General features: G+C 43.5%; 1 protein-coding gene across 1 annotated transcript in view; it reads right to left on the reverse strand.

Annotated features, from left to right (window-relative positions):
* Nucleotides 1-8,726: 8,726 nt before the first annotated feature.
* The window catches only part of LOC117363950 (cytosolic phospholipase A2 delta-like), a 79,702-nt gene continuing 71,660 nt past the window's right edge, over nucleotides 8,727-16,768 (reverse strand). The window contains exons 18-20 of the mRNA XM_033952568.1: nucleotides 14,816-14,982; nucleotides 11,683-11,869; nucleotides 8,727-9,138 (exon numbers count right to left, since the gene is read on the reverse strand). Of these exons, the coding sequence (XP_033808459.1) occupies nucleotides 8,915-9,138; nucleotides 11,683-11,869; nucleotides 14,816-14,982 (578 nt within the window). The 3' untranslated portion in view covers nucleotides 8,727-8,914. The remainder of the gene's footprint in view (nucleotides 9,139-11,682; nucleotides 11,870-14,815; nucleotides 14,983-16,768) is intronic.

The following is a 16,768-nucleotide window of genomic DNA, read 5'->3' on the forward strand; positions in this document are numbered from 1 at the left end:
TATGCCAAAGGGGAGGAGAACCATTGTAACAACGTTTAACTTCAGGAAAGGGAACTATGATGCCATGAGACAAATGGTAAAGAGAAAACTCAAGAACAGCTCCAGAAAGGCACAGACGGTGGACTAAGCCTGGACCTTATTCAAGGACACGGTGAACGAGGCGCAAAACCGGTATATACCCAGATTTAGAAAAGGGTGCAGAAAGAATCAAGCAAAAGACCCAGCATGGTTAACCAAAGAAGTAAAGAAGGTGGTAGGGGATAAGAAAAAATCCTTCAGGACGTGGAAGAAGGATAAAACCGAGGAAAATTGGAAAGAGCACAGGAAGCACCAAAAAGAATGCCACCGCGTGGTCAGAACAGCGAAGAGAGATTTGCAAAGGAGGCACGGAACTTTAAACCCTCCTTTCGATATGTGAAAGGAAAGCAGCCGGCGAGGGAGGAGGTGGAACCCCTGGATGAGGGTGACAGGAAAGGAGTAGTAAAGGAGGAAAAGGAAGTAGCGGACAGATTAAACACGTTCTTCTCATCGGTCTTCACGAAAGAGGACACATCCAATGTTCCGGAACCGGAAAAATTCTTCAAGGGGGAACAAGAGGAAAAATTATCGTGCATGGAGGTAAGCCACAAAGACGTACTCAAGCAGCTAGATAGGCTAAAAACTGACAAATCTCCAGGCCCGGATGGAATACACCCAAGAATACTAAAAGAACTTAGAGACGAAATAGCGGAATTACTGAAGCAGATTTGCAACCTATCCTTGAAAACAGGGGTAATACCGGAAGACTGGAGGATAGCGAATGTTACACCTATCTTCAAAAAGGGATCCAGAGGCGACCCGGGGAATTATAGACTGGTCAGCTTAACCTCAGTTCCGGGGAAGATAGACGAATCATTAATCAAGGATAGTATCAATGAGCATATAAAAAAAAATAAGCTGATGAGAACAAACCAGCAAGGTTTCTGTACTGGAAGATCTTGCCAAACGAACCTGCTGCACTTCTTCGAAGGGATAAGCGAACATTTGGACAAAGGTGAACCCATTGACATAGTATACCTGGACTTCCAGAAAGCCTTCGACAAGGTACCTCACGAGCGCCTACTAAGGAAACTGTGGAACCACAGGGTGGAAGGGGACATACACCGATGGATCAGAAACTTGCTGGCGAACAGGAAACAGAGGGTAGGAATAAAGGGACACTATTCTGACTGGAAAGGGGTCATGAGTGGCGTCCCACAAGGGTCAGTGCTGGGACCACTGCTATTCAATATATTTATTAATGACTTGGAAACAGGGACAACGTGCGAAGTTATAAAATTTGCAGATGACACAAAACTCTCTGGCAAGGTTAGATCTGTAGAGGAATGTAAAGAACTTCAAAGGGACCTGAACAAACTGAGTGAGTGGGCAAATAAATGGCAGATGAGCTTCAATGTAGAGAAATGCAAAGTTATGCACTTAAGGAAAGGGAACCCGATGTACAGTTACACGATGGGGGAGAAAATATTGAGGGAAGGCAACCTAGAAAAGGACTTGGGGGTTTTGGTGGATAAAAGAATGAAACCGGCGGCACAATGCGCAGCGGCCTCAAAAAAGGCGAACAGAATGTTGGCATTATCAAAAAAGGTATCACTACCAGAACCAAGGAAGTTTTCCTCCCGCTGTTTATGACGATGATGTGACCACATCTGGAGTACTGCGTTCAGTACTGGTCGCCGTACCTTAAGAAAGATATGGCGATACTCGAGAGGATCCAGAGAAGAGCAACAAAAATGATAAAGGGCATGGAAAACCTCTCATATGCTGAGAGGCTGGAGAAGCTGGGGCTCTTTTCCCTGGAAAAGCGGAGACTTAGAGGGGATATGATAGAAACTTATAAGATCATGAAGGGTATAGCGAAGGTAGAGAGGGACAGATTCTTCAGACTGGTGGGGGTAACAAAAACTAGAGGGCACTCTAAAAAATTGACAAATGCTAGGAAGTTCTTCTTCACTCAGAGGGTGGTGGACACCTGGAATGCGCTTCCAGAGGAGGTGGTAGAGCAGAGTACGACTTTGGATTTCAAAAAGGGTCTGGACGAGTTCCTGGAGGAAAAGGGGATCCAGGGGTACAATTAGAGGATTGCTATACATACAAAATGCTTTAGAGTAATAGATCACTACAGGTCATTGACCTGGGGGGGCGCCGCGGGAGCAGACTGCTGGGCATGATGGACCTATGATCTGACTCGGCAGAGGCAATGCTTATGTGCTTATATGCTTATGAGGGGATAGACAATAGATTTTGAGGAAACATGCTGCTCTGGGCATTTGGTGCCCTTTAGCACTGGTACCAAAGGCCAGAGCTTCATCTGGTCTATGGATTAAGATGGCGCTGATGTTGGGTACTAGAGGTAGGCGCAGATTAACTAGTGGCAAGAGGATAGAAATGAAGTACGGGTAAGCTGCAAAGTGGCAGCTACAATGTAAAACAAGTGGATCTATCAGAAAACACTTGGACTGGAGATGGAGTAGTCTGTATGGCCTTATAGTAATAGTATTAACATGTTTAGGTGAGGAATACAGGAAACATAGGTGTCAATGTTTTGAATGATTGGGGGTGCCAAACTCAATCTGAATTACCTTTCTGAGTCTGGACATAATGGAACTTGCAAAATATTAGAGGTGCACAGCATTGGTGCTTACAGCTGGCTTCTATGACAGACGAAGTAGATCTGAATTTTGGATTTCATATAGGGTCCCTCTTATAAAGCAACTGAACGATTTTCCTGTGGCAAATACACCGAAGCCCATTCAATTCCTGCGGGCTTTGGTGCATTTGCAACGGGAGAATCGCCATTGCAGCTTTGTAAAAGAGGCCCATAGGAATTTGTGTGGAGAAATCACTACTGGACTGAGATTTTGTTGTGCCTGCTGTCATTTGCTGTTATATGGAGTTTCTTGTTTTGAATCCCATCACTAAGGTTCTCTGGCCTAGGCTGGGGGGCTTAAAAGTTAAAAATCTGGACCAATATTTCACTTTCATTTTCTGTTTCACATTTCATAGAAAATGTTTATTTTGTTATGGCTGACATTTAATTCTGTACTGTAAAGCATACTTATCCATATGTAATGGTATATATAAACAGAAAATGTAATAGAAAAGATTCTAGTGTGGTCTGCTTCAGTGCCGGTGGCAATGCTAGGTTTATCCTGGAGACTGTTCTATTTATTCCTACCCCCCACTTTAAAATCTTACATTTTGGCCCCCTACCTACTACATTGAGTCTCCCTGAGAAAGACAAAGTGTGTTGGGAAGAGGAAGCTGCAAGGACTGGCAGCAGTGTTTGTGCTCTGAGGAGCCATTGCACAGAACACTGCGGCAAAAACCAGATGATGCTCAGTGCAAATTATATGCACGCTGTTGAGGGTCTGTGATAAAAGGAGAAGGAACACACCCAGCACCTGCACTCAAGAGCTAAGCAGTAGGAACAGCTCTTGTGCACAGGCCCAGTAGAGTGCAGAGCTGTGATTGCTGGAGCTCAGAACAAGCAGCAACAGCAAAAACTTGTAGCTACAGTGAATTCGGGAGTCTTTGTGTGTGTGTGTATGTGTGTTTTCCACGGTAATTTTAAGCATAGGTGTTAGGCATGGGACACACATGTACACAAAATACACACATGGCCACTGACTTTAAAATTCAAACAAATGTTTAAAATTCATAGTAACATACATAGTAACATAGGAGATGACGGCAGATAAAGACCCGAATGGTCCATCCAGTCTGCCCAACCTGATTCAATTTAAATTTTTAAATTTTTTCTTCTTAGCTATTTCTGGGCAAAAATCCAAAGCTTTACCCGGTACTGTGCTTGAGTTCCAATTGCTGAAATCTCCGTTAAAACCTACTCCCAGCCCATTGAAGCCTTCCCTAGCCCATCCTCCAAACGGCCATATACAGACACAGACCATGCAAGTCTGCCCAATACTGGCCTTAGTTCAATTTTTAATATTATTTTCTGATTCTAGATCCTCTGTGTTCATCCCATGCTTCTTTGAACTCAGTCACAGGTAAAATGCTCCTACCTTCATGTTTCTGACAACTCCAACCTGCTGGAAAAGGTTGCATGCTAAAAGGTGGGCTGTCCATTACATACTAATGACCTCCTTAGCCATAAGGGTTATTGGGGTGGTAGACAGGTGGGTCTAATAGATTTTAGGGCAGTTATGGGGGGCTCACCGTAAATTATCACCCTTTATGTGAAGTTCACAGCAGTGCTCTCTAAGGTGTTCTACTGCTCAGTCGACATGTCTGTGTGGCCTATCCATCATAATGATGGCCACTCCCACGTCCAGATGGTCTGGATTTGGACTTTTTCAACTTGGACTTTTCTTTGATCAAAAATGGGGTGTAAAGTTAGGTGTTCTAAGGGTTGGACGTTGTGTTGGCCTAGACATCCAAGTAGATGATTTAAAAAAAAAATAGTTTTTGGACATCTAGTAGTTCAGCTTTCATAAAAGGACATTTCTGTGCTTATGACTGGATGTTTAGAGAGAAACGTCCAAATCGGACACACATGTCCTTTTCGAAAATGGCCCTCCACATTTCATGTGTTTTTATGTTTGCAAGGTATCACTCTTTCTCCTGATGAAGGTGATGCAGCCAAACCATGGCGTGTCTAGAGCTTGATGCAATCCACGTATCGTCACGTATTGTGTACTTTCTACCATGGATTAAAATTTATGAGAATCTTAGTCTTTGGCCAGTTTTGGAGGCCACATTAGCAAAAAGATGTGAAAAGAATGGAGTCGATCCAGAGAATGGCCACTAGGATGATCTCAGGACTTAAAGACATCACATATAAAGAACGTCTGACCAGATTGCGCCTATATTCTCTCGAGGAGCGCAGAGAAAGAGGGGACATGATAGAAACATTCAAATACATCATGGGTCTCATTGAAGTGGAGGAAGATTATTTTTTCTTACGGGTCCCACAACAACAAGAGGGCATCCGCTAAAACTTAAGGGGGGAAGATTTCATGGTGACACCAGGAAATACTTCTTCACCGAACGGGTGATTGATCGATGGAATAAACTTCCACGCCAGGTGGTTGAAGCTTCAAAAGCGTACTCAACTTCAAAAGTCGATGGGACAAACAGGTGGGGGTGCTACAGAGTTATGCATAAAAGATGGGAGGGAGGGTTCTTGAGTGGGCAGACTTGTTGGGCCGCCAGCCCTCTTCTGCCGTCATATTCTATGTTTCTATATCCCATTTTGTTTTGTTTCCAATAAGTTATGAATAAAAGCCATTTTCTGATTCAATCATACTAGCAGTTCATAAATGGTTTCTAGTCTGTACAATTTAGAAGATATTCAACCCACATTCTTCCTTATTTTTATTTATTTATTTAAAAAAAAAAAAAAATTATCCAGTACTATCCGACCATTCTAGGCGGGTTACAACTTAAATATACATAATCTCACAATAACAAACATATTGGCTCTGATTCGATAAAAAGTGCCTACCATTAGGTGCCTAAATCAGTGCACCGAGCCAATCTAGAAGCCTAACTTATTCCACCCCCACCCTTTAACAAAACTGGGCAAGAGGTTTTTAGCGCCGGTGGATACCCTGAATGTTTTGCGCTGCTCTGACAGTCATAGAGTTCCTATGAGCGTCAGAGTAGCACCAAGCATTCCGCACGCCAGCCGGCGCTAAAATCCTCTTTTAAAGGTGGGGGGTTAATTTTTTAATTGGTTCAATAGCCAATTAAAAAAAAATCTTCAGGTAGGTGCTGTGTAGGCATCTACACTGAGTTATGTACCTGAAAAGTAGGCATGGTTAGGAGCAGAGTTTGAGCATAGATTGCCTTAGGCATCGGTAAATTAAGCCAAGCAAACCCTGGCCTAATATACCAGCGTCTAACATTGTGATGCCTACCAGCATCTAAGTTGAGTTAGACGCCACTAGGCATTATTCTACAAATGGTGCCTAGTGATTGATTGACGACTGCGTCGAGTGGCGCCTAGTCACTAGGTACTGTTTATAGTATCAGGACCATTCCATATAAACATACACCTCAATGGTAAAATAAACTAAAACCATACAGAACAAGTTCAAAGGTAAGCACTAAAAATGTGCATTCAAATGTCACATTAACTATACAGCAAAAAAACTATCCCCCCTCCCTTTTTCACTAAGCCATGGTTGAGGTTTCTACATTAGCCCAGAGCGCTAAATGCTCCGATGCTCATAGAATTCTATAAGCATTGGAGCAGTGTCAGAGCATTTAGCGCCCTGGGCCACAGTAGAAACCTCTATCATGGCTTAGTAAAAGAGGGCCTATATTTGAACCATCTCACAGGAAACTGGTAATTTATCTGATTATTTTATTTTGTACAGTAGGGGTGTACACATTTGTGCAGTAGGGGTGTAGACATTTTTCTGTTTTCAGGTATTTTTTTCATGCTTGGTTCACCTAGTTGGGTTTTTTTTTAGGTGTGTGTGGTTAAAAAATGCTTTAAAATGCACATGTAGAAATTCTTTAAGTTTATATTTGCCCAAACGAATGGAATGTGCACACACTAAAACACACCCCTATTTTGCAGAATCCCCTTGCTAACTCATAACATTCTATGCTGCTGTTAAAAGATTTACTTGATTTCTATAATACTTTGTGCTTCATAATCTACAGGTGCTCTTCCTAGACAAACACACCAAAGTTCATAAGAATAATCAAAATCCCTTATGTCAAAATAACACACTCCTTTGACAACAGAGTTAAATAGAGCGCCGTTGTCACATATAACTTACTCATGTAACAAATCATTATACTGGTCTCTGACAGTGCAAATGCTTAAAGATGTATTAATAACTCAGGAGGAAGGAAAAAGCCTCAGAACCTCTCCCACACCAACTTTAGTTGAGAAAAGTGTGAGAATTCCAAACTGGAGTAAATTACATCAACGGAATAAAAAAACTTCTACAGGTGCTCTTCAACAGTCATTGTGTAGACAAAGGGCTAGATTCACTAACCTGCCCGATCATGACCGAACTGTGTCCGATCCAGACAGGTCCGATGAATTCACAAACTAGCAATATTCAAATGGGGACACTTGCAATCCCCATCTGCTGACACGGATTGCAAGTGTGTGATCCAGACGCATGCGCAGACCATCTGCTTTCCTTGTAGATGGTCTGCGCATGCATTCTTGTTCGTTTCTGCTCTGGTTTTTTTTTGTTTTGTTTTTTGAGGCCCCGACTCTCTTGAAGGGCAATCCCCGGCGGCAGCAGCCTTAAACTCACTGGCCCTGACTCTCCTGCTCTCTGCCGCCTTCGCTGCAGTGCGAGCTTGCAGGGTTATAGCTGGGCTGCACTGCGTAGTGCAACCCTCTATAAACACGCAGGCTCGCACTGTGGGGAAGGAGGCAGAGAGCAGGAGAGTCGGGGCGGCAGAGAGAAGGGGGGAGTTTGTATTCGGGGCAGAGAGCAGGGCGGCAAGAGGAGAGTCGGGGCTGCGGGGCTGAAAGGCAGGAGAAGGGCAGAGGGCAGGGCAGTGAGAGGAGTAAAGGCAGCAAGATCGGGGCAGCAGAGAGCAGGGCGCCAATGGAGCTGGAGAGTCAGAAAGGACATTTGTGACTGGTCCCCAGCAGTCACTTCTTGAGTTGATCGGCCAGCCCAGTCGGTTCGCAAAATTTGTTTTGTGAATCACGTCCCTGCCTACTTTGCATGCTGTTCCCCTCATTTGCATGCGTGGATCAGAATTGGATCGGCAGAGAGGTAAGTGAATTGGGCCGTAGTAAAATTGGGTCGCAAAACGACCAGTACACGATCGGTTTGCTTTGTGAATCTAGCCCAAAGTCAAATAACTGTACTGCTGAGAGCAAAGCATGATCAGAGGTTGGTCATAATCGCTGGCGGCATAAGCACCTAGGCCCAGATTCTATAAGTGGTGCCTGAAGTTAGACACCAATCTAGGAGCCTAACTTACCTCCCCCTCCCCCCTCTTTTACAAAGCCATGCTAGTAAAAGGCAAAAGCACCGAAGCCCTTTAAATCTTTATGGGCTTCGGGGTAGTTACCACAGTGGTTTTGTAAAAGGGGGAGGGGGGGTTAATTTTCTTAATTGGCATGGTGCCGTTAACTGAAAGTGCCATTAAAAACAATTAACTCCTAGGCATCTACCACGTCAAGGTAAGCATCTACTCCAAGGCGCCTACCTGCAAATAGGCATAGTTAGCAGATTCGGGATGGATTTTGGGAGTGATCTGATATAGTTGCCCTCATTTAGGCCAAGAAACCCCTAATCTGAATGGGAGTATGCCTAAGGTTTCGGTGCCTACCAGCGCCTAAAACTGCTTAAGCGCTTCTAAGTGAGATTCTGTAAATGTTGCCTAGCAGATGATTGTCAATTGCACTCAACGGCGTCTAGAAGTTATGTGCCTTTTATAGAATAAGGACTATCATAACAGTTGTAGCAATACAAAATTATCATTAAAGAAAATAAAAATACAGTACATTGAGCCAGATTAAAAGGACACCACCAGATTTCTGGGTGGGACGAGCTTCAGATCTAGGACGGTCCACAGAACAAGACCTGTAGCCTGATCTCTGATATCAACTGTCTAGTAAAACAGACTAAAATACAGTTTTATTCAGACAAATATTTAGAAGACTCAGAACTTATATTGAGAAATTGTGATGATTGGCAGTCCTCAAGGCATGAAGCTGAAATGATTATTAGGGAATCAGGATTGAAGTTCATTTTCAAGTGAGAAGTCTAAAATAGGTTGTAAACATAAAATATAAAGTTCATAAAATGTTCATTTTTCATGTATAGTAGTGCTGACTAGTTAACAAGACTCAAAATGTGGGGAAAAAACCTTCAAGCTTTGTCTTGGGCAATGCAGAAATCTCATCCAGAGAATTCAGGGTCTAGGGCTCAGGATCTTGACGTCTGTTGCTCTTCTTCAGTGCTATAACTCTGCGGAAGGCATCCAGGATCAGGTCCTTGTTGTTCTGGAGATTGTAGTCAGTCAGTTTTATCAGCTTATCAAATTCAGCTTCACTGTACGTAAAGTTCATCAAATAATATGGCGACCAAAAGCCACTAAGGTTCACATCACCTTCTGTCATCTCACTGGAGTTACGCTTTACCCCTAGGGAAAGAATACAGAATGAGTCTAGTGTGCATTGTTTCAGGGTGTGGTTGGTATGAGTGTCCTACAGTCCACTTATAGTATATACAAACATCTGCCTGGTTACTCTTGAATCGGAGATCACACAGGTTTAAGCAATTGGTCCTTTGCACCTGGGAAGTGATCTCTTATACTTGATTATTGCAGTTTCTTTTCAGCTTTTGCTCCAAAATAAATCTATTTTTACATATTTGTTTATTAAAAATGTATAGCCCACTTTTATACAAGATGGATAACAACAGAACATTGGATGACGTCACCAAGGTTGGCTGACTTATCCTGCTTGTCCATAGAGAACAGAACATAAAATCAAACAAGTTGTACATAGGGTTCTAATGTTGCCATTAGCACATGGTACCTCCAAAGAATTATCACTGCTTCCAATTTAGGAGGTGATAAACACACACTGCATTATCTGGTTAGTAAGCAATAATCATTATGTACTGGTTGAATAATGCAGGAACACCCAGTCTCACAGTTCAGTTTTATTTAATAGACTGCAAACAAAACAATTATCTAAGCAGTTTGCAAATTAAAAATATATTTAAGTTGCTAAGTACTTGAGACCTGGGTTGGCCACTGTTGAAAACAGGATACTGGGCTTGATGGATCTTCTCTACCCATCTCTACTGTCTAAGCTTTCAAGGACAAGAAATTCTTCTGACAAAGCTGGGTCACTCTAGATTTTTCAGGGAAAAACATGATTTTTGTCCATCAAAAGTTAACTGACAACCCTTAGAATATTTCTTAAGAACCTTAGGTCCGACATTTAGCGCTGTGTATCTGGCTGGGAATAGCTCCCGGCAGGCTAAATAGAGCTAAGCAGGCTATCTTCTGATATTCATCAGGAGATAGCTGGCTATCTCCCACTGAATCTTCCAGTCACTGGCTATGTCACGCGACATTGCCGGTCAGTGCCAATATTCGAAGGCTGACCAGCTAAGTCTAATGGCCAGAAAGACCCGTCTAGCAATACCGGTGGCTGGATAAGGCACCAGCACTGAATTTCTGGATTTACTGCCAACTGTGGGGAAGTAGCCGGCTGCCTCCCATTGTGTGACTATCAACCTCCTTATCTTTATCTGGGGTAAATGCCCCAAATAGAATAGCGCTTATAGCAAATTCCTGTGCCCAGCTTTGGGCATGAGGACTAATGCCTGCTGAAACCTGGTGTCATGATATGCTAATTCAAATATTTTATAACGTGCCTGATATGAGATTGAAGGTTGGTAGACTCAAGAGTAATGTTAGGAAATTCTTCTTTATAGAGAGGGTGGTTGAAGCCTGGAATGCACTCCTGAGGGAGGTGGTGGAGAGGAAAATGATGACAGAATTTAAAAAAAAAAAAAAAAAAAGCATGGGACGAACACAGAGGATCTCTAATCAGAAAATAATGGTATATATTGAAGAACTAAGGCCAGTACTGGGCAGACTTACACAGTCTGTGTCCCTTAAATGGCCGTTCAGTTGAGGATGGGCTGAGGAGGGTTTCGATGGCTGGGATGGTTTAGATGGGCTAGACTCTAGAGTGAGCTTTGACAGAGATTCCAGTAGATAGAACCTAAGCACAGTACTGGGCAGAGCTCTGGGTTTCTGGCCCAGAAATATCTAAGAAATTTATAGAGAGTGTATGGTTTGGCAGACTGGATGGACCATTCGGGTCTTTATCTGCTGTCATTTACTATGTTATTATAAAAAGACCCATTGTGACAAAAGGAGAAGTGGGAAATTAGCTAAGTGTATAAAGGGAAGAAAGAGTAACAGTTCAGTTTGAGGAGTCATAAAAGGAGACCCCGCATCTGGGAAACCAAAATGTTTTCTTTACTAATAGGGCCGGTGAACTAGCCCAGCAAAAAAATGGAAAGGTCATAGAATCCAAACACCTCAGAACTCGAACAACTTAGAATCCGAACTATTTTTTTAATTAAATTTTGCCCTGAAATCCGAACGCTGCTTTGCAATCCAAACGTACAGGAACTGCAAGCAGTGCTCAGCCCAAAGCTTCCCCTCTGATACAGTTTCCTGTTTCCATCTGGGCGGTTTGTGTCAGAGGGAAGCTTTGGGCTGAGCACCGCTTGCAGTTGCCGTTGTCGATCTTGCTGCCTATGCCGGTTGGAGTTCCTGATCCAGTGTGTTTACTGTTAAATTTATTTGAAAATCTGAGTTTGTGGGACCAAGGAATGGATTAATCCAGTTTCTATTATTTTCAATGGGAAAAATTGTCTTGGAATTCGAACGGGGTTCTGGAACGGATTAAGTTTGGATTCCGAGAGACCACTGTACTGCCTTTTTGTGGTTACAATCAAAGTGGTTTACATATTATATGCAGGTACTTATTTTGTACCTGGGACAATGGAGGGTTAAGTGACTTGTCCAGAGTCATAAGGAGCTACAGTGGGAATTAGACCCTATTCCCCTAGTTCTCGGGCTACTAACCATTAAGCTACTCCTCCACTCTTAAGAGGTGTTGTAATGAGTGAAACAAGAAGGACAAAGTGTACTTACCAGGTGCCTTGTGTGTCTTAAAAGTGTCATTCACTAGTGGGAAGTGAAGCACTATGGGAGAATTTGAGCTCTTTTCATCCATAAACACACAGCACTCCTTTGGATTCTTCCGTTCCTCTTCACTCAGTTCAATTTTCGGAAAGGGAATCCTTTGCTCTGTACAATATTGGTAGGTCTGCTCTATTGACTATTTAACCAAGGAAAAAATGTTAGAACCCATTCAAGTGCATTTGATCAACTGTCACACAAGCTTGGCAAGGTGCTTCAAAGGTGGATAGCTATAGTAGTTGTTAACAATAAATTGTTCAGGAAGGGAAAGGCCCGTCATTTTGGAGTGGTGGGCCTGTGAGCAGGAAGAACTGGGCATCCCTCCTGCTGTCATCTAATTTTGAGGTACGGGGGGGCCGGGGTGCATCCCTCCTGCTGATTTTTTTTATTTTTAGGAAGGGGAGTGAGGAAGGCGAGGGGAGGGTTCAGTTCAGGGGTCCTTGCGGGGGGGGGGTGTCATTGTCAGTGTGAAGGGGTCACAATGGCAGGAGAGAATAGGCATCCCTCCTGCCAATTTTTGGGGAACTGGGGAAGGGGAGGGAAGGGGTTGGATTGGGGCATCCTTGTGGGGGGGGGAGGGTTTGTGGCCAGCAGGAAGGAGTGGGCATCCCTTCTGCTGATTTTTGGGTACCGGGGTCATGGGGGGGCAGCATGGCATTTTTTTATAGGCACATCTGTGCCCATAGAAAAAAACAGGCAGACCTTTCAGTAACACTATTAGGTATTTATTTATATGCCACTTATATCCTAAGTGGTTTACATTCAGGTACTTTATCATATTTCCTTATCTATCCCAGCGGGCTCAAACTCTATCTAGTGTACCTGGGGCAATGAGGGGATTTAGTGACTTGCCCAGGGTCACAAGGAGCAGCGAAGGATTTGAACCCTCAACCTCAGGGTACTAAGGCTGTACCTGTATCTCTAGACCTCTCAGGTTTTCTGAGTCAGTCATACCGATCCGATTCTGGCATGCGAGGTTAGGGCATCGACCGGATGCTTGGTTTTAATATTAGTGACCTCATTTGTATGCCAGAATCGTAGAATGTACGACTGCATGGAAAACCATGCAGTGAGCTGTTTTGTGCATAGGGTCAGCAAATCCGATTGGTCGCTAAACCAGATCATTAGATGATCGGACACTTTAGTGCAGTGTCTCTCAAACTTTTTTTAACGCTGGCACACTAAACAGAGCAAATGTTTTCTGTGGCACACTAGATTAATGGTCTCAAATTCAAACCCTTTGCAGGACCTCATTTTGGATTTGTAGGTACTTACCTCATGCAAAGTTGTAATTTCTTTAATAATACATTAACTGTTTTTTCTGCGGCCCGCCAAGTACCTACAAATCCAAAATGTGGATTATCTGAAATATGAAATTATCAGAAGCAATTAAGGAAAGATTTATAAACTATAGTTTATAAATCTTTCCTTAATTGCTTCTGACCATTTCAGCTATATACAGTAGAAAGCAGTACAACATGTAGAAAGTGAAAAACTATCAAAGTATCAACTGCAAGATACAAGATTTTGGACCAACTATTTTGAGGCCCTCGTCATTATAAAGAATGATTCTTTATGGATAGCTTGTGCCTTAAGTGCCCGCAACCGCCTTCAGTTCCTCCAGCACCGGACACACGCACAAGTTGCACTGCCTCCAATGGTTACTTTATGTTCTGAAACGTTGTCTGCCTCACTGCTGTAACCTCACACAAGCGCTTTCCTGTGTCTATACATGATTGTGAGGTGGAATGGAGAGGACAATCGCGTACAGATGTAGGAAAGCGCTTGCGTGAGGTTACAGCAGTGAGGCGGGCAACATTCCAGAATGCGACCGTCGGACATGACCGCTGGACACTTTGACCAGAGGGCCGCCATGTGAGCAGACTGCTGGGCACGATGGACCACTGGTCTGACCCAGCAGCCAGGGCAGGATTAATTCATCGAGGGCCCCTAGGCACCTAAGTACACTGGGCCACCTGCCCCGCCCCACTCCACCCTGTGCCCAGGCGGAAACAGGAAGCTGCGTCAGAGGGAAGCTTTGGGCAAGCAGCACTGCTTGCACAATTACAGTTCCTGTTGCCTTTCTTACCCGTGTTGCTTGCTTGTCTTTCTTTCCGTCAATGGTGGGGGGCCGCTTTGCCGATCGGGGTGGGGCCTGTGTTGCCGATCGGGGGGGCCTGCGTTGTCGATCGATGCTGGAGGGGCCCATCGCTGTTTAGAAAAAACAAAGTTGGTGCCCTCCTTCATCGGGCCCCCTGACCATTTTGGGCCCTAAGCACGTGCCTACTTGACCTATTGGTTAATCCTGCCCTGCCGTAGCAGCAATTCTTATGTTCTTAAGGCACATGTTTTCCATAAAGAATCATTCTTTATAATTCAGAGGGCCTCAAAAATAGTACCTGGTGGGCCGCGAGTTTGAGACCACTGCACTAGATGGAGCAAATATTTTCCATGGCACATTACAATTGAAATTATAAAGTTGCAAAACCCTCAAAAAAATTACATTTGAGAGTTATTTATTTAAAGTTATTTAAGCTATGTAACTGTAACAACGGTGAAACTAAAGTAGATAGAATTGCTAATCAATGTGATAGATGTGCTTGTTTTTGAGTGCAAATTAACTGAAAATGCAGCTCAATAGTTGACAAGCAAACATGCATTTCATCATCCACCATCTGCAATCATTCTCTTTTTTTGAATTAATATCTGTCAGAGCTGAAAATCCAAGTTTGCAAAGATAAGAAGATCTAAATGGTAACAAAGCTTTGATTGCTTTATTGCTCAAGTTAGAATAACTGCTGCATAAAAAATAAAACTAAAATTACTTGCCATTAGTTTTCAAGATCACATCAAAGAATGATGCTTGCCTGTGCAGTTGTATCCTTATGCACACAGAAGCTCATAACATTGACAGACTCTTGAGTATGCGACATGCATGTCATCTATTCTAGTGTACACTTATGAAGGGAATTTTTAAAAATAAAGTAAAATTTTGGAATCTCTCATGACACACCCAGAATTTCTTTGAGGCACACCACTGTGCCTTGGCACACAGTTGAGAGACACTGATGTAGAGAATACTTACTTGCACAGGTGTGTTCATCGTGTAGTCAAAGGACAGGATGATGTCCACATTTCTCTCAGCCCTCAATAGAGGTGGGTAGCTGGCATTGATGAAGTAGCCTGCATCCACCAAGCACAGATTCTCTGCTAGTGGGGTCAGCTGGTTAGGGGAGGAATCTAGGTGACAATCTGAAAGAAAAAATGGCACATTTCACCTGAAGTAAGATATATTTTGTTTATAACTCTCATTTACACACCCCTCCCGGATTCAATATATGGCACCCAAATTTGGGGGATGCTGCCAAGATGTGCACACAAATAAATTGGTGTATTTAGACTTTAGCAAAGCCTTTGACAGTTTTCCACACAGACGTCTAATAAATAAACTGAGTGCCCTTGGGATGAGTCCCAAAGTGACGTGCTGGGTCAGGAACTGGTTGAGTGGAAGGCGACAGAGGGCAGTGATCAATGGAGATCGCTCTGAGGAAAGGGATGTTACCAGTGGTGTGCCTCAAGATTCTGTTCTTGGGCCTGTTCTTTTTAACATTTTTTAACGATATTGCTGAAGGGATGTCGGTTAAGATATGCTTCTTTGCGGATGATACCAAAATCTGCAATAGAGTAGACATGCTGGATGGTTTGAATAACATGAAGAAAGACCTGGTGAAGCTTGAAAAATGGTCTGAAACTTGACAGCTAAAATCTAATGCTAAGAAATGCAAGGTCATGCATTTGGGCTGCAAAAACCAGAGGGAACGGTACAGTTTAAGGGGTGAAGAACTTATGTGCACGATGGAAGAGCGGGAAATGGGTGTGATTGTATGTGATGATCATAAGGTGGCCAAACAGGTTGAAAAGGTGATGATGAAAGAGGAACAGGACTTGAGTGTGATAGTATGTGATGATCTTAAGTTGGCCAAACAGGTTAAAAAGGTGACAGTGAAAGCTAGATGGATGATAGGTTGCATAGGGAGAGGTATGGTGTGACCAGTCAAGCTCCGTGCCTGTCAAGGTCCCAATGAGTGCCGGGAGGAAAGGGAATAAGAAACTCAGAAAGGGGATACCCAGGGTCCAGCTAGGTCACTATGTGGATTTCCCGGAGCCTACTAACCCTCCAGAGTCAGGGGCTGGGAAGACTTGGCACACGCATAGGGAATACAGTAGAACTAAGAGAACACTGAGTAACCGGTATCCAGGTCACCACCAGGGGAGCACAAGAGAGGTTCGGTTCCCTGCTGCTGACTCAGGCAGAGCAGGGCATGTCCCTCCCCTAGATAAACCAGCAGTTTGGAACAAGCAGATAGGCAGGATAGGGAGAAAGTTGAAGTCTCTCTCCCATGATGGCCTCACTGGCTCAAGCAGGGGTGATGGCTGTACACCCATGGAGGTAGAAGAAGCTGGGACACCTCCAGAACTAACAGTGCCTGAAGATGAAACTCCCATGGAACTTCAGGGAGAACTACCTGAAGAGGAGTTGGCTGAGTTTCCTGAACCCATGGAAGTAGGCTTATCAATCAGGTGCAAGGACTAAGCCTAAAACTGTGAGTTTTTGTTTTTTGGACTCTTTTGGACTCTTTGCATTGAGTTTGTTTAAGAAGCTGAAAGTGCCTTTTTCTGGGGAGAGGTTTGCAAACACCCAGGGAGGGATTTTGAAGGCTGTTTTGGAGCTTTTGACAGGCAAACCTAGGGCACTCTCCTTTTCCCAGCAGTGCTCTAAAAGCTGCTGGAGGCTTTGCTATTTGGAACTGTGAATATTGTGCAGCAAAGCAGAGAACTGTATTTTCTATTACAACCTGCTAGGGAGCAGGCTGTGAAGGCCCTGAGAGAAAGAAGCTCTGAGGAGAGCAGTATCTCAGAGCAAATTACTGACTTTGGCTGGAAAGAAAATCCTGAGTTTTTCTCTGAGTTTTTCCTTGTGAATATTTTTCCTGTGGATTTTGCAAGTTGCATTATTTACTTTGTTTTGGCCCTTGGT

This window comes from Geotrypetes seraphini, chromosome 7, assembly GCF_902459505.1.
Source record: "Geotrypetes seraphini chromosome 7, aGeoSer1.1, whole genome shotgun sequence".
Classification (NCBI taxonomy): Eukaryota; Metazoa; Chordata; class Amphibia; order Gymnophiona; family Dermophiidae; genus Geotrypetes; species Geotrypetes seraphini.